Source organism: Nesoenas mayeri (assembly GCF_963082525.1).
Source record: "Nesoenas mayeri genome assembly, chromosome: Z".
Lineage (NCBI taxonomy): Eukaryota > Metazoa > Chordata > Aves > Columbiformes > Columbidae > Nesoenas > Nesoenas mayeri.
In genome coordinates this window covers 5,856,403-5,883,176 of record NC_137542.1, presented here as the reverse complement: position 1 = coordinate 5,883,176, position 26,774 = coordinate 5,856,403, and the positions used below count along the sequence as shown (strand labels likewise).

Genomic DNA, 26,774 nt, shown 5'->3' with positions numbered 1-26,774 from the left:
GCCAAAATTCTTAACACTTCCAGAGAAACCATTGGACTTACTGTGAAGGCATCTCTCATGGTTATGGTAGATGGCTATCTTTGAAAGACACGTGTAATTGAAATACTCTTTTTAAATTCAGTATAAGGAATGCTTATTTGTCTATCTTTTTGCCTGTTTTGGTTTTCTGATTGATGTAATGATTCTATAACTATAGTGTTGGCTGGGTGTGGGTTGCTCTATCACAGCAAAGATACATTAAATTTCTATCCAGCATTCACTGAAGTTAATGTAAGGACTCACTGTACTGTGAACTGTATCTGATTCTGCTTTACAGGTAACAGTAGCCAGAAGTGCAAAGCTCTTTAATATCCAAGTTTTTGAATCGAAGTGAATCATACCTTACTGATGAAGTACAGGTGTTTCTAAACTGTGTTTCCAAACACTGGAGCTAGTCTAAACTTCATTTATATAGAGCTTCATGGGCATCTGGAAAAATCTGGCCAACAGTAATGTAGACAATGTATTTTTTTGCCACTGCTAATCAGATTTGTTGTATTAGACTTTATTTACTGCTCTGTGTAGTTCTGCAGGTTTTTCACCTCTTCTACTAACATTACTCATTTTCTTTGTCTCTGCATGAAAAGAGCATTCTACTGGCACAGTAGAGTCTCGCTACAGAATTTTATTTCAAAACTGTCTCTAGAAATACCTCTAAAAATAGCTAGACTTTAATGTATTTTTTTTTAAAGTATTATTTCTGAAAGCTGCCAAGATAATACTGTGATGGAGATATTGGTAAAAAGGAAGAAACAGAAAAATAATGAGTGGTGGTGTTATTGGTGTCTTTCAGTTAATGCGCTTAATTATCTTCAGTTGAAATCCCTGTTGTACTGTGATACACTTGTTGTTCTGGAAGGTGTCCTCACGGTATTTTATTTGGCTAGTACTTTCAGATTTTGTCCACTGGTATTATTTTAAACCGTATCTGAGAAGTAACTTCTACCTGGTGTTTTTCAAAGGCAGCCCTTCATTGTAGATCTCCTAGCCATGTGTAAACATCCATTGTTAGAAGAGTCTGATGTACTGACAGCTGTTGATGTGGTAGGTGTTCGGTGTATGGTGTCTTAGTCAGGTCTAGAAATCTTGCTGGGAAGGGTTCTTCCCTTATATGTGTGAAGTGCTTGATAAAGAGCTGCACTCTTCGAAGATGTAAATAGTATGTAAAAAGCATAATCAGTTTTCTTTAGTGATTGCAGAACGTATAATAACCACACATGAGTAATACAACAAAGTGCTTAAGCAAGTCAAAATCGAGTGCCCTGAAAAATTTTAAATAATAATTATTAAGAACTGAATACGTAACGCTTTGAACTGAACGTACTAATAATATGTGGAAATACAAGGAGTGAATGGATGAACAGAAACAAGTGTTAAGAGTAGGAGGGAGTTGAGCTGATGCAATACTTTGTTAAGGAATGGGATGACCCTGTTCTAGTCAGTTAGAGACTATTTTAGAGCTGTTTCAGAATGCTGAAGCTTGGATTACAAATAGTTTCATTTTTAGGATCAGCAGAACAGAATGGAAGGTTTTTCCTTTTTTAATTGTCTTTTTTTTTTATTTTTTTTTTTTTGTCTTTTGATCTGTCTCTTAAATTTCCCCCAGCCTGTATCTGAGAAAAGGGATTTAAAAATTTGTCTCTGACTGTAAATACAGTTGTATTCAGCTGATTCTGAAATAAAATGTTTGTCCTTAAATAATAATGTAGTAAAATGCTAGAAATTCAAACCATTGATTACATTTTATGGGATGTGTTGAATTAGGCAGTAGGAGATGTGGACAACTCTTGCAAATGGATTCTTCCACTACACTCACACACTTTGCAGTTGTGTATTGTTGCAAATAGCAGAGAACAGATACAAAGAGAAAACATTTTTCATCTGTTTCAAACATGGTTGTAACAAGGAAATAACTCGGGTTGTAAGCTGTTTTTCAGGGAGCTTCTATTTATGTTCTTTTTGAAGGAGTTGTAAGTGCTTACTTCTGGAGGCAGAGTAGCTATTATTCATGCATTGCTTTGTTAGACACAATTAACCTCGTGGAGAAGTAGGATAGTATGTTAACCCAAGCAGAGTATCGTACTAATATACCACGTTCTTTCTGGTACCTGCGCCTTCTCTCTAGAAGTTGTGAACGTGCCTTTGCAGAAACAGGTGATTCAGCCTGATAATATCAGTCAGGAAACCAGACACTGTAATAAAACGACTGCGTACACTGGATAGTTTCCATCTGGCCATACCTTGTGTATTTGTGCTCAGTAGTGTGTTGTTCCCTCGATCTTACTGTAAAATAATCAGAAATATTTTATTTTCATCTTTCCTTTTGCTTCGCTTTATGTTTTTCTTGACTATTTTTAGTAATGGTAGATAAATAGTGACCGTATCCCTAGTATTTGGAAGAAAAGCTTCCTCAACATGACTCTCCAAAAATAGGTTAGAAAAATATTTGTCATGGAATTGGAAATAAGTTCTGGTGAATTTACAACTCTTTAGGTTAAAAGAAACGAAGTTTTTACCATGTCAGTAATAGCATTTGAAGACAAGCTTGTAGAATTATTTTTCCCCACTAGTCTTTTGCAAGTTGTTTGTCGATAACTGTGGCATTATTTAATTTAATTATTATTCTGTTTTTATTTGTAAAAATGGTCAACGTCTTCTGTATGTAACAGCTGATGGATTTTTTCTGCAGTTGGGTTTCTTACTGAGCAAAACCTGAAACTCTCAGTTTTGGTTATAGCACGTAGTAAGAATTATGGAATAGCTGGCCTTAGAATACAAGCTTGAATGGATGTATCATGAATTGATCCTGTTTAAAATACATAGATAGGCAACTGAAGTATTTGAGTTTCTTAATTTCAAAAAGGATGAATTTTAATTTCTTAAAGATATTTAATGATTTCGGCTGAAGCGTGCTTTGACTTCCTTTCAGTCAGAAGTGCAGAATAGTCTGAGACCTAACCATTGCTGCAAGATCATTAGGAAAACAAAGCAACCTTAAGGAATGGAGCAACTGTGTAGCTTAGACATTTTAGGTATAAAATAGAAGTCCCCAAAAAATAACCTGCATTGTATCTTGAAAATAGGTCTGAAAAATGCTAAGACAAATGTCAAAAGGTTCTTTAACCCTACATATAGAAAGATTAAAGGAAGAGAAGCAAGCCCAGGGAAAAGATTGCGGACAAAATTATATTTTACTCTCTCCACCAGGTAAGTGGAAATGAATTCTCATTTTCAGTAAAGATTTCAGAAAAGGCAGGATAGCTAATGAGTATGGGGGTGTTTGTAGACACAAATTACTTCAGTCGAAGGGGAAGCAGAATTTGAGAGGAAACTGTGAAGTAGAGAAGGTAAGAGGTGACTTCCACCTTAGAATTCCTGTCAGGTGTCTGCCGTGTTGGGTGATAGTGCTGGAATGCAAAAGAAGAAATACCTTTTTTTTCTTTTTAAAAAGGCAAAAAGCTGTAGGATTGTTAGCCTAACATCAGTGGTGTTCAAGGTTTTTGAATTAATTCTTATAGAAGAAATAAGTAAAGGTTGAAAATGGAAACAGGATAGAATGCAAGATGGTTTTACAGAAGATAGTGGGAATATTGAAGCATTACTGTTATTTGGCAAAATAACCGATTTGTTGGAAAAAGAAAATTCAGTGCTTCTAATCCCTTCAGAGTTTTGTAAAACATATTAGTGGCACACTGGAAAACAAAGCTGTGTGATAATACCACAAAAACTTGTCCTTGGACAAATCTTGTATTTTAACTAGTGACTGTAGCACAGGAAGTAGAAGAGGGTTAATTACATTTGCTGATGGCAAAATATCTGGAGGCATTGTCAATACAGCAGAAGATAAGAAATTCCTACAGAGAGAACCAGAAAACCCTGAGGACTGGCATAGCAGAAACTGGACAAAATTTAGTGGTGCAAGTATAAGGTCATGTACTTGGGGAGTAAGGGTAAGATAATGCTGTTTCAGAAGCTTGTGGCTCATTAGTTGGAAATGACTGAGGAGGAGAAAGAAATGGATGTTTTAGTTGATAGGAGGATAACTCAGAGCTGCTAATGGGCATGAATGAAATACAGGCAGTTTTTGGTTCTCTCTGGGCGTTGTTCTCAGCTGAAATTGGTATTATACAACAAGGATGTTAAGTGCTTGTCTGTTGTGCTGTGTTTTTAAATTCAGTTACTCACGCTCAAAAAGAAAAAGGGGAATTAAAAAAAAGTAGTAAATTGTGGTGGTGATTGGGCAAAGCCCATTTTATGAGAAAAGACCAGAAGAATTCATCTTGTTTAGCCTGGAAAAAAACACAAAGCCTGAAAAGAAATATGATTTATCTCTGCTAATACATTGGAGAAAAAAGGTTTGAAATGCCAAGGAATGGAAGAGCTATTTAAACTAAACTAAGATGTTGGCACTGGCATTAAAAGTTATACACCGAACTTGGATAAACTTGCACTAGAAGCAGAGGAGAAGTGAAATGCTGAAATTACTTTCCAAAAGAAGCAATAGTATCCTGAAGCCAGTTAGTTTTCAGATAAAAATATATGAATTCAGTAAGAGGCATAATATAATATTTGATACTTGTGATAATGAGATACTGAACTTAATGACCCCGAAGTTCCCTTGCCCTCCTATTTAATACATCATTATTACTCATTTTATGTTATCCATGATTGTAGTGAAAGATGGATGGGTATTTAGACTTCATGGCTTTGGTGAGATACACATATACATCTATCAGATTTTGCAAGGCTGCTTGGAGGGTCAGGAAATTAGAACAGAGGTTGTACAACAATGCATATTTTTCCCTTGTAAAGCAGGACTGTCATCTTTACATTATGTGTGAGACAGATTTTCACTTTCACCATAGGTAGAGAGTCATAAAAGCCTGGAATTAGATTTTGAAAAAATGCTTTTTTCAAAATCCCTCAGATTTTGTTCTTCTAAAATCTGTGTCCCAAGTTCTGTTTTCATGTAAAGTTTAGCTAGGAATTTCTCCTTCTTTTAGGTCCTTCCCCAAAGAAATCAGAGAGATACGTTACCGTCATAGTAGAGGAAACAGAGGGCAGAAAACACAGGAAGTTTGTAAGGGATTATACTAACAATTCACAATATTAGATAGCATTTTTCCCTTATTAATATTTATAGTCCTGCTTCATCACCGAGACTCCAGTGTACAACGGGGAATGCCTGTATTAGGGTGAGCTTTTAAAAGAAAATGAGGAAATAATTTGTTTCAGTTAAAGGAAATGGGCTGCGCATTTGCGGGTGAGACGTGTGAGGAAGAGGGCAGGAGTGTTTGCTGTGGTTGGAGTGCGAAGAGTAACAGGTCATGGGTATGGACTAAGATTGTTCCATGCTGAAACTTGCTTAATGATGGTATATATTGCATTTTTCTTTTTTCCCCAGAGACTGACTGAAGAACTTTTGTGCTGCTGTAGTTCAGACCTGATACTGCTGCTCCAAAGTAGTAGTAGTATTAGTAGTAATGCTAAGCAGTGGCCACGGCCCTCAGGTAGCTTGTGTCCACTGTGTAACAAGCATTTAGACATTTAGGAATTGTGATGAGATGAGACAACAAATGGTTAAATGGCCTTGGTTGGCTTTTTTTTCCCCTTGGGATTGGACGTGTGAGTTGTCATAGCAATTTACAGTAAATCAGTCTAAAAACTGCATTCTTATGTGATAAAAAGAACCAGGAAGCTATTAGCCTCAGAGAACAAAAACTTGGTCACTGCTCTTGCAACTTATCATTAAAGCTGAGCTCTGATGGGTTAAAGAGGGAGAACGCTGCGAGGTTAGTCATTTATTTCACCTTTGTAGCTGAAGCAGAGAAAAACCCTGGTGGTTAAAAATGCTATTTTTAATGAACCGTGACCTTAGATTATCCATAACTTTAGATACTTTTTCTTGGTAATCTCGTTTCCAGCTTTGTTACCAAAAACATGACTTTTGTCTTTCCTGGGTGAAATTCATTTTCATTTGTACCTCATCTGGTGTTAAAAATGAACAGAACCGACACAAATGCTTCTCCAGAGAAGATCTATCCTAGGAAAGCAGCATGTAAAACTGCCAGGCAGCAGGGATCTGCAACCTGGGGTTTCCTGGAGCTGTGCATGAGTCCTGCCAACTGGAGGGGTCCATATGCACCTGATATCAGCTGCTGACTGGTAGCGAAATGTCCTGACGGTCAAGAAGCAGGTGCAGTAAGGCTGAGCCCTGGGCAATCCCTCAGGTCGTTGCACACTTCTGCACCTTTACAGCTTCAGAATAGCACTTTTTACCTGATCTTTGCGAATGACTGGTATTCAGGAACCATGCTATGAGTTGAAGCATATGTGCTATTAAATGGTCCATATTACTTACTTTCTAGTGGCTGAAAGTGCAGTCGTTTGGAAAAAGAACAAATGCTTTTCAAAGTGCCGTTTTACATATCTGTGCTGAAAGCTTGCCCTAGTGAAATAGGTGAATTTTGAAGATTAGCGTTGTTCTTAACTTCCCTTGGCCTTGTTCTTAACCCCAAGCATCTTCAAGAACTTGGTTGAAGCTTATTATTTTACTTTCATGTTAGAAAAATGAGCCAATATGTACTGAAGAGTTTGAGGTGAACACTTTTTGGGTGATGATAAAATGAGGGCTGTGCAGAACTCATCTACAAATGTCTTGAATTTTAATTTCCTTTTTCCTAAACCAGAGGAAGACTGTCCTTTTTTTCTTCTGAAATATTGTCTTCTAAATACCCAACTGCTCAGCAGGCTCTATCTCCTTATTAGGGCTAAGAACAGTAGTTCTGGGTTTGTGTAGGCACTGATCTCTTGGCCCATATGGGTGTTGTTCCCCTAACGTGACTTGGAGCCTCAGGAGGGTCCCCAGGAGGCAAAACTGTGGCATATATAAGGTTTGTATATGTTGCATACAGGCTTGAGTAAGTCCCTCCTTTGATCAGGTGTGCCTGTTAAAGCTCATCCATGCAGCCACGACTGGGGAAGAGGACAAGCTGTCTCTGTACTCAGCGTCTCAGGAGAGGTTGGTACTGCCAAAAAAAAAATACACTAACCTTGGTTATAGAATTACGATTTTATATGAGAAAATCTGATATTAATGTGCTCCTTTTTAGGTTAATTTTTGTCTGAGTGACTCAGACAGTTCCCAATTGTGATTGGCAATCAATAGCAATAATGTGAGTACTAAGTCATGTTTCTTCATCAGAATGACAAGCCTCAGCGCAGACAGTATAATTGTTTGGTTTTCTGCACAGATAGAGACATGATTGCTCTGCTTTTCTCTGAAGAATGAGTTCATGGGGGCTGAAGAAATTAATATGTAAAGTACCAGAGACAAAGACTTACATAAGAATAGGAAAGTGTAAATATAAAACAGAACGCACATTTTAAAAGTCATGCTAAACATTTGCAGCAGTATTTACTGACAAGTGTTTTATAAATACCCTTTAGAAATTTGAAACAGAGTGAAGCTTCTACATGGCATGTCAGAGAGGCTTGTTAGCATGAAAGCATGAGGTGTTTCAGAAAGGTGGATCCAAACTTTATGCAGAGTGCTTTGAAATTGGGTCCATCTTTTTGAAACACCTTGTAGAACAGTGTTAGGTACATACAAACATGCTCTTTTAGGAAGAGAAACAAGGATTTTGGAGTTCATGCAAGTAATATAAGTTATGTAACTGCTGTTTCTCAATACTGCTGTAACAGTAAGCCTTAAAACCAAAATAAAATCTCTTGTTGTAACTTCCCAACATGACATACGATTTTTCCTGTTTTCTGGAGTCTTATATCCATAATGAAGAATTAAGTATTACTATATTGTTGTATTATTGCTATTTTTAGTTAGTAAAGTTATGTATTTCTATCTAACTTTTGGGGGTGTGTGTTCCAAATTACATGTATCTTTTGTCTCAGTTTAATATATTTTATTTAATATCTACAATATCAACAGTTTCTCCAGTGGCAGTGTGATTATGAGCTAAGTCAGAAAACGTTGTTTAAGAGCACCTGATACCGAAGAGATGAAAGCTGCAGAAACCTTGTTGGAAATCAGGTTGTTTTGAGACCATCAGGAGGGGCTGGGCAAGGAGAATTAATGGGTTTGAGATGGTGCGAGCGTCCCTGGGAGAACAGGGGATATAAGATTGCTGTGCAAAACCAGTGCTTGGCGTCACATCCTGTTCCTTGGTCGGCATCATCTAGCTCACATTTCAAATATTTCAGTTAATGCGTGGGCCTGAGTTTTATCTAACATTTACACATTTTGGAAAAACTGGACCTCATTAAAGCCCGTCGTGATCTGCCAGGCTAACATGATTCAGGTATTCTGCATTTATTTGTGTGTTTATTCCTTTTTATTCCAAATCAAAGAGAGTTTAGTAAAACTGTCCTGTATCAAGAAGGTTGCTCATGTACAACCACCATGAACTGTAGCAAAAAAACCCTAAACTAAACCCTAACACTGTAGCTGTTCGGTCATTTTTGGAAAGCTGATCACAGCCCTATTTTACACACACATCATCCTTCATTATTTTAAGGAAATATATGTATATTTATATGTTGATATAAAATTATTTTTTTTTCATTTTCGTATTTACCCGAAAGATCACGTTAAGAATTGAAATTTTCCACTGCTATTTCGTGTAAATAGAATTAAGACTCTTTACCATGAGGAAAACCTGTATGACTGAATAACTAACAGAAATGCTAACAGAGGAAAATGTGGGTAGAGACTTTTTAATCAGAACATGTTAAACTATGTTTTAAGTATACTTTCAGCTCCTACTTCTGTGATTAATACTTATTTGGAACGAAGGTGTGTTTGTCAAAGAGTTAATCATCTCAGTGTTCAGATTATACTTTTAAATTAAACGTGCAAACACATCTTGCATCTGCTGTTGCTTCTCTGACATCAGGTTCTGTGCCTGGGTTTACACTGGAAGTTACTTTACTTATTAGCATGATAATATTAGTTTTACAGGCACAGGTTCTCCTTGGTTATATGCAGTAATAGTCTTACACCAGCTGAAGAAATTCACGAATCTTGGTGTTACAAGGTTCAAGTATTTGTTCTTCAGGGTTCCTGAAAATTAAATGTTTCCCTTGCTGTAGGAACATCCAGCTTTTGAAGGCACATTCTCTAGTAGGTTCACAGAACAATTTGATAGTATTTTTTTCTTAAACTTCGGTATTTAGTACAGAGAGTTCTTCTTCAAGTTATTTTTTAGATTGTTTCAAAGCATGATTTCGACAGCGGCAAAAGCTGTGAAGGTCCCAGGATGTACTGTGAGGTTGTCTGAGACATCGCTATGTTAATGTTGTCCTGTAGCACTGACCTCTGACAAACCGTTAAGCACGGTGTGTACTGATTTCACTTCTAAAACTAAAAAATGATGAAAGGATGCTCTAAACATTTTAATATTTTACCACTGAATGACTACAGCTTGATAATAATTGATCTTCGTTTTAGAATGTTTGGTTTTCAAGACAAAAACATGCTTAACATGTCTTGTGTATTTTACTGCCATCCGTTGTTTTAAAGGTTGCTAATGTTCATAAATGGTTTATGTACTGAAGCTTCAGAACTGGTTTTGAAGTTATTTTACTAAAATAGTGAGTTGCAAGGTAGCTAATTATTGTTTTGAGTGTTTAGAAATACATGGCATTTTGACACTAGGAATCAGAATAATTAAATTATACTCTTGAGTTCTGTTGTGAATTTACCATGAAAGTTCGATCAAAGCACTTCAGTTTTCTGTCTCAGTTTTCACAGAGTAGCTTGTTTGTAGGCGGTAGAAGGCAACAAAACAGAATAACTTTGTAGAAGACTAATCTTGATGCAGAATATGCAGTGAATTTTGTAATGCCACTTGATATTGAAAAACCTCCTTATAATACTCAACAAAACTACTGAGGCAGGAACTTTAATTAATCCATCATTGCCTTGTGATGTTTACTTTCCTTTCAACTACTCCTGTCTTAAAGAAGGAATATATGTATTTAGGACCTTCCCTTTCTCTATTATACCTTGGTTTTCCTGAGCTTATTACTGAAAATTTTGCCTGATTCCTAAGCTGGAACTGTAGAGTAAGCAAACATGGTACAGCTTAAAAAAGAAATCATACGAGTGAAGACTGTGAGGATAAAAATCTCAGGACTGAGCTGTTTAGTATTTATGTTACAGATGTTTGACTTATACTTTAAAGTTAGAACAAACTGTATTTCACAATAAAACTGTGTATAACAAATGCTAGTGCAGTGGTCTACATTCTTCTTCCATGTGACACATTAAAACGTGTAGAATTAAGCGAGGGATAAATTTGACCCCATTTTTATTGTTTTCATTGTCATCCAATTTTAATTTTACTGTTTTCCCTGAGCAGAGGAGAGGGGGAAACATCGCGTTGCCTAAATGAAGCGCGGAATGTGATGTGAGGAATTCCTACTGCATGTTCTGTAGTAATGAGAGCATGTTTATCATTATGGATTCCCCTGCTGCAGGTTGTTTATTCGGCTTCAGTAGCAACCATGCTTTCTGTTTGAGTACTAACATACTGTATTGCAAGTAGTTACGCATTTCTCTGGTGACCCATATCTCCGAGCGTCTGGAGGACAATTTGAAAATGAAGAAAAAGAAGCAGCGTTAGATGGGGATTAGAGGGCTTGCTTAACCCCCTCCACCCTCAAATTTAGTTTGAAATACAACTTCCTGTCGGAGGTCTGCATCTGTCACGGGAGTGGGAGGAAAATGCAATTTTTTTTCTTACTGGATGTGTTCTAATTGCTGGGAAGGATTAAATGGGTTTGTCTGAACGTCTGTACCCCAGGGAAAAACAGGAACATTGTTTCTAATTCCATTGAAATACAAACAATTTTAAAAGCTCTTTTAGAAAAGTGTCAGAAGCTGTGTGGAAATTTCTCTGTAATACGGCCAGTCTGCACTAAGCATGCTCTACCAGCAGGTCCTACCAGCAAAGTGCTGCTGGTGTCAGTGTAGTTCAAGAGCCATTTTTGCTATGACAGTGGGTGGAACCATCCCTGGCCCCAAACAAGGCACATGTGGATGGATAAAACCACAGGTTTGTCCATGCGCACATCTTGCTGTTGTCTTTGTATTATTGAGTAGTTTAGAATCATAGAACAGTTTGGGTTGGATGGTACCTTCAAAGCTCACCCAGTGCCACCCCTGCCATGAGCAGGGACATCTTCACCAGATCAGGTTGCTCAGAGCCCCGTCCAGCCTGGCCTGGGATGTCTGCAGGGATGGTTCATCCACCACCTCTCTGGCCAACCTGGGCCAGGCTCTCACCACCCTCAGGGACAACAATTTCTTCCTCATGTCCAGCCTGAATCTCCCTCCTTTAGCTAAACCCATCACCCCTTGTCCTGTCATGTTTCAGATGATCTGTAGAGGTGGTAGATGCTTTAACTATAGACTTTCGGTACTGGGCTGTTTTGAAGTTAGACCTCTGATTCCGTTTTAATTCAGATTTGTGTATCATTGGTTGTTTTCAGAGGCAAAGGACAAAACTGAACGTAACCTTAGCCTTCTATGTGGTGAGCTGCAGTATATTGATTTTGGTTTCACGTTCTGTCATGTAAATGCATACTTTGGCTCTTGAAGTACTTTTTCAGTGTGCTTATATGTGCACGTACTAAAAGCTTTATAAAAGGATTTGAAGTGTCCCTGATATTGATATGAAATAAATGGATTTTCTGTGACTAGAAAGTGCCTTTCTTTTTCTTTTTTCAGAGTTACAATTGCAGTCAGGTTTAAAAACCTGTAGTTCTTTTTTGCTTACTGCTGCATGGATACTAGGGCAGAGGTGACGGTGTTAGAGAATTTCCTAATGAAAAGTTCATTTTCTACACACATTTTCTTCACAAATTTGTTTTTCTCATTAGACAAATGAAAACAAAGTAGTTTACCTAGGATCAGTTTAATCCTACTGGAAGTGTGACAGTGTACTAAACTTTTCTAAAAACTTTTTTAGCAAAAGCTCAACAATCTGCTGCATTGCCCTGCAGAGCTGTATTTTTTTAGACCTTTCCCCACCAATGCTCTGTTGGGAGAATAGGCATTATACTTTGGTGATATAGTATTTCCTTTGACTTCATGGCTGTTAGAGTAGTGAGGTGTCTTCGAATGCCTCAAGGTAGAGATAGGCTGGGTATAAACCCTGTTTTATGGGTGAGAATCAGATGTGCATTGGGTTGTGCACTCTGCTAAGATTATCCGACCAAATGTCCAGCTGATTCTAAGCGAATTGGTTCAGCAGATTTATACAGCACACCTTAATTTGGAAATACTGACATTTTCTTTCTTAGTATTTACCGTCTCTAACCAGAAGGTTTTTGTCATGTGAAGAATGTTCATATTTAACTTTTATGTTGATTAAAGAAAAAGACAAATGTTAAAACGCTGGAATTGCTTGTGGAATGGAAATTGCAGTATTTGGTTAGTTCTCAGCATTCCGAGTTCTGTTTTTCTTTGTGTAAAACATGGTTGAGCAAATGGGATCTACGACGTGTGAGGGGAATCTGTAGTTGCAAGAGAAGAATGAGGGGCATTTGTGTTTTGATTTGTTGATACTGTCAGTACTTTTGAGACAAAGAGGGAGAGCAGAGCTGAGATCATCTTGTGGGTAATCTTGATGTGGCAACACTTGTGTTATAACCTCTGTTTCCTGTAACTGTTTCTTCTGTTGTATTGACTGTGATTCCCAGCCTTGCATCATCAGCAAAATTTGCCAACAATCTCTTTTGTGCTCAGGTTATTAAGGAATATTTTAACTAAGATTACTTTACAGACCAGTTTTAGAGGTGCTTACTTAGTCAACTGTCTCCTGGTCAATAGTTCTCTTGGGATATCCCATTATTATCTTACCTTCTTGCAGTTTATTTTGTATTACATTTTTAACATAATCCCTATGTTCTGCAGTTTAAATAATGATTTCCTATTTAGTGCAATATCAAATGTTTTACTGAGTTTAGACAGGTTGAATCTCCTCCATTTCCCTGTCCGCTAATTTAGTTATCTTATCAGAGGAAGACAGCAAGTTAGTTTGGCATGCGCGTTCTTTGGTAATCCAATATTATGTTTTATGCCCGTTTCTATATAGCTCTGTATGTTTAGTTATTCTTTCCTTCAAAAATGGTAGTAACCCCATGGATACACTGAGGTCAGACAACAGGTACCCAAGTAGCTTTTTTCCCCCTTTTCTTAAATGCAGATACTTCATTTGTTATTTTTCATTCAGGTGTTATCACACCAGCTTGAGTCAGTTACAAAACCCCCTCACTGCTGGATCTGTACCTTTGCTGTCCATTCTCTTAAACTGTTAGACTGGAGCTTGTTCTGGTCCTCCTCCTTGGCTCTCCTACCAGTGACCAAGATATGTCCACATTAACCATTATATTGTGCTCCTGTCTTCTCCGTTAGTGCTCTGAATGCACATACTGGGCACTGAGATAAAATCTGGAATTAGTCTTGGAGCTGTTCTTTGCTATTTTTAATTTGAACCCCAGTCATGCTGCATTTTTGCACCACTTCGTGTAAATCCAGCTTGAATTTTGGCACTTCTCACTGTCTCCTTCTAACTTAGGCTTAAAGATGTAGCTTTTTTTGCTTGCCATTCCTCTCTTCTGCTCTCTGTAGATTTTTTTTTGCTGCACACTCTTGGTATCCTTTCTGAGCTGATTATTCACTCAGTTAAGTCTGCAGCTTTATCCTACAGTGAGGTTTTTTCAGTGGTTCAGTGTGTAAATATTAGGCAGTTTTTAAATCTCCAATTTAAATAAATTTAAGTCTTTTCCAAATTTCAGTCTTTCTGCTCTTTAATATAGCTGCTTTTACTCATCTCCTTTAATTTCTCAAATGTTTAAAAAATCATGATGTAGATTCAGAAAGGCTTATCATGGACGCTTTCTCTCAACAGATACTCAGTACAGGAGGATTCAAAATACACCTATTTGTGATCATCCGCATATTGCAGGTCAAAAGCCATTCCTCAGTTCATCACACAAAGTGAAGACCTGTTGTAAGGTACCAACAGCCACTTTAATTTGTAAAATTCCTAGCTGATCCTAGAAAGCAGAGCTTGCTCTCAGCTTCTGTCCAAGGCATTAAAATTTCAATGATCTCTGCCAGTCTGATGGTGGAGAGATTCCCACCTGATTTGCAGTCTTGCAATTAGCTGTTTTTGAGAGTTTGAGCAAGACATAGCAGTCAAATAAGCTTAGTATTATATATGCACCTGTCTTTCTGTATTTGCTTGTACTTATTTATAATTTAAATCTTTAAGTCAGATTTATTTTACATAAGTAGCTATCCTCTAATCATCTTGAAACTTTGTTAATCTACATACAAATATTTTTTTGTTAATTCAGTGACTTTTGGTTCAAGAAATAATTCAAACATCTCATCTAAGGAAGAGTGAGTCTTGCCAGTATTGGAAACATCATCTCCTGCCGTTCCTGGCAGTGCTAATCTCTCTAACAGTATTTGAGAGATCTCTATCCAAATAAAATCCTATTTGTCCTCTTTGTACTCTTACAGACTCTGTTTTTATAATTCTTCCCCCAGATGATTTTTGACCCTTAGCTGAGGTATCTTCATCTGCATTACTTGTGCTTCTCTGCAGCGTTCACAGCTGGAATATAGACACTGAAAGCATTTTCCTGACAAGGGAGAACCTGTTTTAAAACACCTATTAGCAGTACTGGACGTGGCTGTAAACATGAGTGACCCGTGGCCAAATGATGCCTTTTTGTCGAGATAGGTCAGTTTTGTGTGAATGCCTACCAACGATGAAACATCCCCAGACCTTCCAAAGCCAACCAGTAACTTGCTTGCTGATCATCACTATGTTGTTACGCCTGCACCTTTCTTCTCTAGAAAAGGCAAATCCTCAAGAATCACAAAATTTCCACCGAAAGTGCCATGAGGCCTTTGTTTCTTTGAGCATTTTCCTCTGCCTGGCGTAGCTGTCTGTGAGTCAGAAATGCAGGTTTATGGTTTGTCTCAGTATGAGGGACACACAGTGCAGTTTCCCACACTTTGTCTCTATCCGGGACTTGGAAGTTGCTTATTGAGAGACAAGGCTGAAAAATGTGGTGGTGCTGCTGCCTCTCTGTCCTGTGTGCTGAACAAAGTGAAGAGTCCTTGTGGAGAAAATTACCGTCTGCTATAAAAAAAATAAAGACCTGAAATCTGGGTACCTACACTCACACTTTGCATAGGTATGCAAACATTTGTGAAAACATATGCATCAATATAGAAAGCCAACAACTGCCTTTTTTTTTCTATGAACTGCATACAGTTCTGTAGAATTTAACATGTGAAATATCCTGGTACTCGGGAACCAATTCCTAAAGCTGTAAATTCTTGGTCTGCTCACATATTGCTTCCAGACTTAGCGCAGTCAAAAATGCAGAGGTCTAGTTTTACCTGAAACGTAATGGAATAGGGACCTCAGCGGTACTGTTTGAAATATGATATGGACACCAGGCCTTTCTTCTACAAGTATTCCTTCAGGGATTGCAGTTGAGTTGCAGAAACCTACAAACAGAAGTTAAGAAAAAATAAATTAAATTGTGTCTTTGATTTCGATGCAGCACCACCCTTCATAGCCTCTGCATTACGAATGAAGTTATCATATAGGATGTTAAAAATATATTTAATCTATTTTTAGTTGCTGTTTTTTGGCCTATGTCCTTTGTTTTGCACATGGCTAAACTTTAATGTTTAGGAAAGCGTGCTCTTAGTTGATTCTAGATTGATGGCTTTACATAACCTGAAATAATTTAAATAGTAAATATCTTGCTGTTTCTGTGGGACCCTTTTTGGGGTACGTGCAGCAGCACGCAGTACAATGAAAGGTTCTTTCAACAAACGTTTAGGAAAATACTTTCCAAGAGATCTGCACATGATTAGAATTACTGAGTGCTCTCCTCTTTGGCTTCCTGTTTTGGAATTAAATGCCTTCGGGACACTTGGAATATTTCAGTTTTGGAAAGCAAGCGCAGTTTAACCAATTAAATACTTCATCATTTTAGCTATGATTTCAGTTAGTTGTAAATAGGGACAAATACATGAAATAGTCCCTGAGATACCTTAATCCAGTGGCCATAGAGTATCTTTGGAGGGAAATTAAAGCAGATAAAATGTAGCAAACAGTCAAAGCCGTGTTTTAGCTCTTTCTCTGCATAAAGTATTTTATATAGCTTATTTATAAAGTTTGAAGGAGAATTTAGGTATGCTAGTTGAACAGTTACATACAGAACAATCTCTGCAGGTCACTCCACCTAGTACTGAGCATTTCAAATACAAGAAGAATTTCCTAAAATTAGATAAATCCACGTATTTAATACCTCACCCGTTACGCGGATTTTGCAGCTGTGTAAAATTTCTGTGGTAGCACTGTACATGAGGTTGGCCAAGTGTAACTATGTACGGTGTGCACCATTTCTTGATTTTTGTAAATCTGCTACAGCGGTGTTGTCTGGTCATTGTATTTATGTAGTAATTTATGTAATAATCATTAGAGATGTTTTCCACCACATACAGAGGTGGAAGTAGGTGCGTACTTCTAGTTCTGTCCTGGCCTTTCTTGTCAAATAAGACAGAGTTTTCATGAAGATAGGAGACTATTACAAGACTCATTCCAGACAGAAACATTGTAGTTAATTCATACAAATTTTCTGCTTGGCTTTAAAGATTTGTAAAGCAAATTCAAAATTCTTAGTTTTGGAGCCCAACAGGCTTCAAGGTGTGGTTGCATTGAGTTGTACAGAACTCTCAGTTGTGTGTTACTATAACTGAGATCCTTCTTATTTTTCCACAGAAGTCTCTTAACTGTATTATTCAGCCATAGAAATATGGTATAGCTATCCTTATTCTTAGATAATGCCTTAACAGGCAATTTTTAATTACTAAAATGTATTGCATTGTGTCTTCTCATTTGCATTTTGTGAATTTTAGTTGCATTTTGTGAAACTACAATTACTTCTTTGTCAGTCTTGCTAGCGGTTAAATCCGCATTGAGATCTATTATGTACCACATTCCTGGAAATTAATAGTATCATGTAATACGGCATGGCAGTTTTCATTTGAGATTACATCAATAAAAGAAGTCATTCAGTACGTACTTTCCAGCCACTGTGAATGTCTCCAATATACATTTGAGCTGGTTGTGATCAATGATATTTGATAACATATTTATTAATACTTAGAATATTCCTGCAGAGTGTTTTGCTTGAAAATGAACTGAAGGGTTTTGGACCTGCCCAAATCTGAATTCAGAGCTTTGCGTTTCCTACGTAACAGTGATCAGAGAGTAGAAAGCAGGTACATCTGTATTACATCATATGTTAATAAAATAAACAGTTTTTCAGAGCCAGTGAAAGCTGAAGTTATTTAACTTGGCATTTCCAAAAAGAAAGAATCACTGAATCCTAAAATGCTACCAGTTTTTATATACATGTAGGAACAAATTGAGATTTTTTCTTTTGAGAATTTACAAGTAAATTAATAATTATTTTGAGTGATAGTTAAAATTTTGGAATCGGGTGGCAGACCCTTCATCTCATGGTGTCCTGGGTGGACATCAGTGCAGCCAAACCCTCGCCTGCCCCCACCGCGGCAGCCGAGCCCCGAGCTTTTAATTGTAACCTTTAAATTCAGATTTCTTCATTTCCTAATGCCAGATTTTGTGACAATTCGAGCGTTCCTGTCTGTAACTTTTTTCACTTGGATTACTGCTAAACACTGTCTGTCAGTCTTGGCACCATTTTCGTACAGTTTCCCATCTGAGAAATTAATGAGGATTTGAGTTTGTCTTCTATAAAGTAAAGGTTTGTAGGCATTTGCTGTCAGTCTCCCCCTTGAATTAACCGTGGCCAAAACTGGGTTGCTGCTGAGATTCTCAAAGCAGAAATAAGAGTCCTTGTTCTAAAAAAATAAAACTGACCTAAAATACAGCTGAACCTTTGTCTTCTACTGTAGCAATGTTTTTTCTTTTTGCCTATTATAAGCCATATTACTATGAAGCATAGCCCCCAATTCTGGAATCACTTCAGTTCAAAAAAGCAATAACCTTGTGAAGTATTACTTAGCCTTGAAGTAGTAACTTTTCCCGACTTTTACAAATGCAAGATAATGGCAAAACTTACGAGAAAATCCCTCAATTTGGTTTATGTTTGGATAAAATTCAATTATATAAAACTTATGCTTATGTGTGAATTTTAATTTTTTTACTATAGTAATTACTGCAAACTGACTACAACAATGTGTATTTATATCTACTTGATCTGTTTGTCATGATCCTTGAAAACTCTGTGCACCCCATTGTACAAGTGTCGCTTGTTGTCATGCTATTGCGGACTGGTGTGTTTTCCAAGTATTTTTTACGAAGGCTTGTGGATGAAATTCCCAAACTTCCTATTAAACAGAGTTTTCTTGTTGTAATCCTAGAGTAGGAAAAATTCACAGATCTAAATCACTAGAGGTTATACCCATCAAAGGCTGTGGTTACACTTGGCAGCTCTGGCCAAAATTTGGTCTGGAAGGAAACTTTCCCACCTGCCCCGTAACCTGGGGTGTGCTTGGGGGCCCTGGGAGTCCAGTCCCAGGTGGGTCATGCCATGAACATCCACATCCTGTCTCACCCTCCAGACCAGATCTAGGAAGGCTTCTGAGAACACGAGTGCCAAAATGACTAGAGGAGATGCTGGTTGTCCTGTGTTGCCATGTAGCCTGAAGGAGGTCACAGGTGACCCTGATTTTGGTTCTCTCCTTTGGCAGAGGGGCCAGAAGCTGCTTTGGAATCACCTGAGTCACTGGGTGTTAAGGTATTGTGGAAGCTGTTCTGCTTCATACAGAGAAGTTAAGTGTATGTTAGTTGAGATGGGGGAAAGGACTTTGGGCTGATGTTTACTGTACTCAGAGGTAGGGGCTGGAGTTTCTATCCCTGCAGAGCAGTCTCCATACCTTATCAGTCCTGCATGAGTTCTCTCACAGAAAGGCTGGTGGCCAAAAAGAGGAGGTACAAGTACCACCATCTCTAATTACTTTTTATCTCACCATACTTCATTGGGCAGAAGGACTGCTGTAAATGCCTAATTCCAAGGAGTAACGGTGACGAAGAATATTGGTTGGAGGCAGTGAAAGCAAATTAATTCCTACAGCTTACAGATGAGGTTCCTCTGTTCTTCTGCCGGCTATGTGTCCATAGCTTTGAGTTCACCCTTTTAAGAGTTTTGGTTAGTCTAGGTTGGTCCATCGTCCCGCAGCAGGTGGGCTGTGTCCCTGCTCCTTTGATTGCCTTGCTGGCTGTTAACTGGAGTTCCCACCAGAACAGGTTTCCTAAGTTCTTCAGCCCTCTTCAGAATGGCGCCTTCTACTTCCTACATGAAAAAAGGAGGAAACGTTTATTTTGGGGAGGAGAGAAGCCACCAAATTCTGCATATTATATGTGAAGACCTGGGAAGAATGAAGAGTGATTTTGAAAGAATTCCTCACCTTTTTGTGAATAAAAGGTTCACAACTGTTCTGTTTTTGTGGTCCATTGCTTCTTTTGCTTGAGTGGATTTTGCTTTCACTTGTGATAGTGGTTTTAAAGCAATCAAAAGACAAGTCTAATTTCCAACCATTAGAAGTGATTGATAATGCATGAGGGACTATGTGCTGCATCTTTTGGGGCAAGAAATCTTGGTTTTGGTCTTTTGGTATACCTTGAATAAAAAAAGGCTTCGGAGTTTTTTTCTTAGTAGCCTGTCTTTTTTTGGGGGAAAATAGGCATAATAACTCCATTAACAGTGTTATGGTCAGGGTGCTGACTTCCAGTCAGAAGATTTTCCTTTGGGATATTAAGTATTTCGGGAATCTGTGTGCCTGTAGGAGTCCATTGCCTGTTCATGTTAACTCAGCTCTTGAGTTTTTCCATTGGTGGCCTCATGGCTTTTCAAGACGTCTGTGTCTTCCACAGATGCATTTAGTAACATCACTGATCTTATTTAAGGGCCACTTTCTCTCTCTGCTATTGGGGGGCAGTACTGAACCAGGTTCTTCACATGGTGAACTGAATTTGAAGAAGGCTAAGATAGTGGGGAGGATTTTGTGGCTGCATCCAGAAAATAAATCCAATAAGGTAACTTCGTTACCCTTCAGAGCTCTTTTGTTATCATCATATTGTCTCATTGGTCACTAATGATGGATGTGCTGGAAAACACATGAAGGTTGCTGGTTTCCCCATGTATACTTCACATAAAAGATCAATTTGTTAATGCTGCAATATAAAAATGCTGCAGCTGATAGCAAAAGCATTTGTACGCTATTTATCTTACACTTAAATTATTCAGGAAGATGTCCACATTTTTATGAGGTTTTGCAGGTCATGATACAGTGGTCTAAGTTTGATTAGAGCCTATAGATTTTAGCATAGTGCAAATACTTAATAGTGAACAAAAAAACTGATGATCACTTAATGCAAACCAAAGTTCTCCTACTGTATTAAAGTAATTAAAAAAAAGTGCCAGAATGGTTTTGAGGTTCTTGTAAGTGTTGTTTGTTTGTTTTTTCCTCAGCATGTTTAGTTTTGCAAGGAGATTTTTTTTCATTTTCTAGGCCTCCTTGCAATTTTCAAGTAATATTTTGTTTTGAGAGTTGAATTGCGCAGTTCAGCCTTTACTGGGTCAGCCCAAATGCATGTATCCTGCTGTCCTCCAGCTTACAGGGATACCTGAGCTGGTGGTGGGTCTGATCCCCTCCTCTTCCACGGGGGTTACCTCTCTGACCCCCGCCATACCCAGGAAGATGTGCCGGGGGAGGTTCAGGTTGGACATTCAGAAAAGGTTCTTCACCCAGAGGTGCTGGACACTGGAACAGGCTCCCCAGGGGGGTGTCACGGCCCCAAGCCTGACAGTGTTCAAGAAGAGACTGGACAACACCCTCAGACACACAGAGTGAACTGTGGGGTGTCCTGTGCAGGGACAGGAGCTGGACTCAATGATCCTGGTGGGTCTCTTCCAACTCATCACATCTGTGATTCCATACTGCTTGTTCAGCAGCATTTAACCTCATTAATGTTTATGAATATGTAAAGGGTGTCTGTCAGGAGGATGGAGCCAGGCTCTTCTCGGTGACAACTAATGACAGGACAAGGGGCAATGGGTTCCAAATGGAACACAAGATGTTCCACTTAAATTTGAGAAGAAACTTCTTCTCAGTGAGGGTGGCAGAGCCTGGCCCAGGCTGCCCAGGGAGGTTGTGGAGTCTCCTTCTCTGCAGACATTCCAACCCGCCTGGACACCTTCCTGTGTAACCTCATCTGGATGTTCCTGCTCCATGGGGGGATTGCACTGGATGAGCTTTTGAAGTCCCTTCCAATCCCTGACATTCTGTGATCCTGTGAAGGAAAAGGGAGGATGGGATCTGGAGATTCGAGGTCTCCATCAGGGTGGGGGAGGACTTGAGACTCTGCATGGGAAGGACAAAAACCAGCAGCAAAATGACCTGCAGAGACTAGACCTGTGGGGGCTGCAGGCAAAAAAGTGAGACACGGTCCAAATAAATGTGGAGAACACCCAGGAGGAAGAATAAAGAGCGCAGATACAATCTCACCACGCTGCCGCACCCTCCACATTAAGCTGTGTTTTAGTTCTATCTGATGAACACTGTCCTACCATTCAGTTTTCATGCTCAGATCTCCCTGTTTGCCAAAGGGAAAGTGTTGAATAGGGAGGGGATCTTCTCCCTGAAAACTCTTGTGTTTCACACGGTAGCTCACAGTCGTCTCTGGAGAAAGAAGAAATGTTTGTTTTTAGCTTTAAGAGGCTGAAATTAACTGTTAATGCATTCCAAGCAGTGAAATCAGGTTTGCTTACTGATGTGGATTGCATATCCTTTTTCCCTCACCTCACAATGAAACGAGCAGCACCAGTATCCATGTCTGTGCCACCTCTTGGTCCTGTCCCTGCTCCTCGGGACCATTTCCCAGTAGGCTGGTCCACAGCAGGAAAGAGAGATCAAGACAGTGAGGAAAAAGATGGGGAAACATGGGAACTGGGAGAAAGGCAATAGTGACCTGTGGTCCCAGGAGAAACATGTCTTCTGTTCTTTAAACCCACTTCTCTTAGCTTTTCCCCCCAAAAAGGGCATTTCAGGGCCTGCTTCTGCACTTCAAAAGGACTTTGGGCTGAGCAAGGGAGGCTGGCTCAGTCCGCTTCTGCGGGTGAGCGGGACAGAGGGAAATATTTGGTGTCAGCAGAGAAAAATCCCTGGTTTTTCATCAGGTAATTCTGTCGCCTTCCCAGTTTACCCAGTCTGTCACTTCCCTTGCTCTTCCCTTTCCTTTGGAGCCAGAGGTGACCTGCCTGAACCCACACCTTCCTGCGCCCCGGGTCTGCAGAGCACGCTTACTGCTAAAGATGAGCAAAACACGCTATTAACTCTCTCCTGCTGGCAAATTAACTCGTCACCAGCGTTTTTTGACTTGTCTTCTTCATCAGGAGGAATAAATATAGTGCAAGTACGCTATTTTGCCTTTAGAATGGTATTTCTTGTCTGTTGACTTAAATAATTTAGCATTTTTAAAGGAAAGAATCAACTTAATTTGTTTAGGGGATACTTAAATGTTGGGAACAGTTTTACATCAAATAAACCTAGTGATAATTCATTTATGATGGAACTAATATAATTAATTAGGTGGTTGCTGCTTATCTTTTTTCTAATACATACATTGCTTTTAAGCATCTGCTCAATAGTCCGTTATGATAGCACGAGAATGATTTTACGTGCGAGCAATAGAGGAGCAGATGCTTCCTGATGACAACTTCCCAATTTGTTTAGGAAACAGTCAGTGAGTCCTGGATTCACAGTTTTAACTTGAAGCATGGCAAGTGTGCCAGCAAATTTTCAAGGCAGAAACAAAAAAATAGAGAAATCAAATTACTCCTTAGGGTTTTTAGTGATTGCAATTTGGTCAAAACACCTTTTTTGCTAACTTTTTTGTTTTTTTCTTAGTGCAGGTATGTTTGTTTTGTTTTTCCAAGATCTAAGGAAAATTATGCATTTGCTTTGTGATGTGTGTACATGTGTGAATGTTTTGCAGCAGTTAGGAAATCTTCTGAAGTTAAAGTTGAGTTTAATATTGTCTGTTATGGTAACTAAAATTCAGCATTAGCTGTAAAAGAGAACAACAGTATACATAAAAAAAGGAAAGTCAAACAATTACTTGAAGAAAAAAATTTAATAGGCTATCATATAGCATAAAAAACCAAAGTTTTGTGTGTTTTCTTTTTTCTTTAGTAAATTACACCTGTGTTTTATTTTTATGGCTTCATCAGTAGTTGGTTAATGAGTGAAAAATAAGTCTGTTCTTTTGGGCTGATATAAAACTCTTTGAGGCTCCATGTCTTTGTTCAGCCAGGCATAGGTTTTTCAGTGTTCCAGAGATCACCTACAAGACTGTACTCATTTTGTTCATCTCATCAGCAGAGTTCATCTCATCAGCTAGAGAGATACCATCAAAACTTTCAGGCTCCAAAATGCACTTTTCCTGCATAAATGCTGTGCATGGTACTCACAGAGACTGAAGAACAGGATTACACATCAGTGCTCTGTTTTTTTATATAAGAGGTCTTGAAACTGCTGTTTACCGAAAGGAAAGGGGATTAGATGTAGCCATGAGAAGGATTCAGCTATCTGCTTTTGTATGCAGATCACAAATACGTTGTGCCCACTTGTCACTAGAAACGGCATAAAAAATCTGAGTATCAGAAACTTTTTTTGAGTAAGTGTAGAAACTTAGTAGTAGATCGGAGTTACAGAGCAGAAGAATGTCAGTTTCAGAGCTTCTTTGAGCTTTACATTCAGCTGAATGCTTGATTTCAGAAACTGCCTAAATGATCAGTCAAAAAAGAGAGAAGCATCCAGGATAATGCAAAATAAATGTGCCCCAAAATACTCTGCTCTCCAAAAGAGTAAAGCATTAAAGCTGCCTTCCTCCCTTCTCCGATGCCTCTCCTGCCATCACACTGTGTACATCTTCTGGAAAGGCCACTGCTGGATAAAATCTCCTCTCTCTGGAAGCAATAGGTTGTTTTGGGAAGTACCTCACTGTCTAGTGTCAGCCTGGTAATGGCAGAAATTCTTAAGATTTCTCAGTGGACATCTCAAGAACAGTGAAACGAGAAATTATCTCCTTTAATTTCCTTTTCCCAAGCCAGAAAACGAAGGTAGGAGTTGCTTACCAGCTGAAATCTGTGCTAAACCAGTAAGTTGAATTCTTGATGATGAAGCTGTTCCTAGCTTAATTTATGACTTTCTGAGATAGTAAGTATGGTTTTTATAAACCATGTTTTCCCCAGGGGTGTACAGGTTTGAGTACTGAATTTCTGAGTGAGTGTTAACTTGCTTCTTTTCCTAAGTACTAGGAGGTAGTAAAGAATATGGCATCTATATCGTTCAATCTAAAGTCATCTCAAATCAGATATCAGTATTTATGTGAGGGTATACAGTCATTTTACCCTTATATACAGGAAGCAGAAGAAACAAGTGTATGTATACATACGTTTTTTTTCTAGAACAACAGTATTTAATATACGAACAGGTAGTCTTTCCATTTCCAGAAGTAGTATTATTTTAGGGTAAGGTTAGCTAGTGACTAAGCAAAAGGCAAGACCATGATATCTGATGAAACATTAATGTCTGCAAAGCAGTATGATTCTGATTGCAGGAGGCCGGTCCTAAAGGCTTTTGTGAATTTTGGTGTAGGTTCAGTTCTGAATATGGACTCTCTCCCACCCCTAGAAACGTGAAAGCCTGTCTGCAGTTGTTTGTTCTTTTACCTCATGCTGCTGTTCTTTCTTTTACTATTCTCACCAAAGCATTGAAAATGGATCAATTTTAAAGAAAGTTCAGCTTACTGTAGAGAAGACATTTGTTTTCCTTGAGGGATTTTGTTTTTAAATGTGTATTTCACAACTGATCAGAGGGTATGACCCGTGTGAGGAGGAGGAGAACTTGCCTTCTAGTCCCTTACACATTTACAGGAGAACTGGGCCCAGCATACCTGACTTCACCTGGCCAGTCATCGTCATTGTCCCTTCTGCCATGTTGTCTTAATTATCCCTTCACATACACTATTTAAAACTAGGTTAAGACAGAGAGTACTTTACTTAATGTTCCCTTTCAGTGCTTTAGATATGTTTCCTGATAAGCTAAAATCAACAATTCCTGCAGCTGTCCAGAATTTCCCAGAAACCTTCTGTTCTGTGAGCGTCTATGATTTTCTAATTTAATATCCAAAAGTGTATTTATAGTACCTTAGACCATAGCTTCTCAAAGTCTGGGCTTTCCATGTCTTATCTTCTGTCCGTGTAGCTCAGCAGCACCTGGTTGTCTAGAACACTAAATTTGGGTGAAATCATTTTTATGTGGGCTATCAAAAAACATCTAAAGTCTTTCATGTGTCATTACTGTTACAGCTTATCAGTTCTTATATCTCTTCATAGATTGATTCATGGCTGAGTTAAGAATATGACATAAAAATGCAAAATAGCTTTAAATTTCCTGTTTGTTAAACCAGCGTGGTGTTCAAAGGATGCTGGTTCTTCTTTTCTGTTCAGTCTTTTCTGTTTTGCTTGGACAGAGACAGTAACCCAGCGCTCACAGTGGCTTGGCAACAGCCAAGTTGTGAAATGCACACCCAACCTGTGGGGCATTATAGTTGCTTAGTTCATGCATGTAAATTTGGAGGTTTGAAAACAGAACGAGTCCACGCCCATAGTGTCTTCTTGGAAAGTTTCTTCTAACATTTAATCTTAATGACATTATTAATTTAATGGTTCAATGTTCAGAGATGTTGAGTTTCAGCAGTTTTTAGAAAAGTCCAAACAACTGGGTGCTTAGCACTGTTTCAATGTTAATTTGAAATTAATAAATTGCAAAAGCATGGGAGGAGGTTTATGCTACAACTTGGGTATACCTCAATGTAATAATATCCATCTCTTCTGATATATTTCAAATAGACGATAAACTTTACTAACTTTACACCTGAAATATACAATAACAGCAAAAAATCGACTCTATTTTAGAAGTATTATTAGCAAAAACAACTTCTGGCAAAAAGACTTTAAAGAAACTGGAACACCGAGGTTTTGGTGGATACATTTGATTTATCTTTTGGCAAGCAAAACCAAATTATTTAAGGATACACTTTTAAAATGGCCTATACTGAAGGTTCACCATTTGTGGAAGTAAGTCCCTAAGATGTGTCTGTAGGTTTGGGACTTCTGTGATTTCCTTACTAGTATTGAAGAATTCCTTCAGGAATTCAAATGAGTAGTGCTGCGAAAGGGGTGACTGCCATTATTTCTGTTCTGTATATTTACTGAATTACTACTTTGTAATACTCTGTATATTTATTGAATTACTACTGCAACGATAGTAATTACTCTTCCCTCGATACAAGTAGGAAAATTGATGTATTACTTTGTTTGTGTTTGTTGTTTTAGGAGTCTTTGGATGATTCTCAAGTAGCTGGAGTTTGTGCAACAGAGGAGGTGGTTCGCTATGAATATCACATCTTGTACTCCAGCAGCTACCAAGTACCCGTGCTGTACTTTAGGGCATGCTTTTTAGGTAAGACCAATCTTCTGTTAGACAAAGGGAAGCAAAAAAAATATGTCGGATGCAATAGATGCTAAAACCACAGATTTTGTATTGAATTGAGGAACAG

The 26,774-nt window shown here is 38.4% G+C and overlaps 1 protein-coding gene across 1 annotated transcript in view; it reads left to right on the top strand.

Moving 5' to 3' along the window:
- ATG10 (autophagy related 10) overlaps positions 1-26,774 on the top strand; it is a gene marked incomplete at its 3' end in the record, with an annotated part of 81,680 nt that overhangs the window by 24,670 nt on the left and 30,236 nt on the right. Inside the window, exon 4 of the mRNA XM_080362230.1 lies at positions 26,551-26,677. Within this exon, the coding sequence (XP_080218356.1) occupies positions 26,551-26,677 (127 nt within the window). The remainder of the gene's footprint in view (positions 1-26,550; positions 26,678-26,774) is intronic.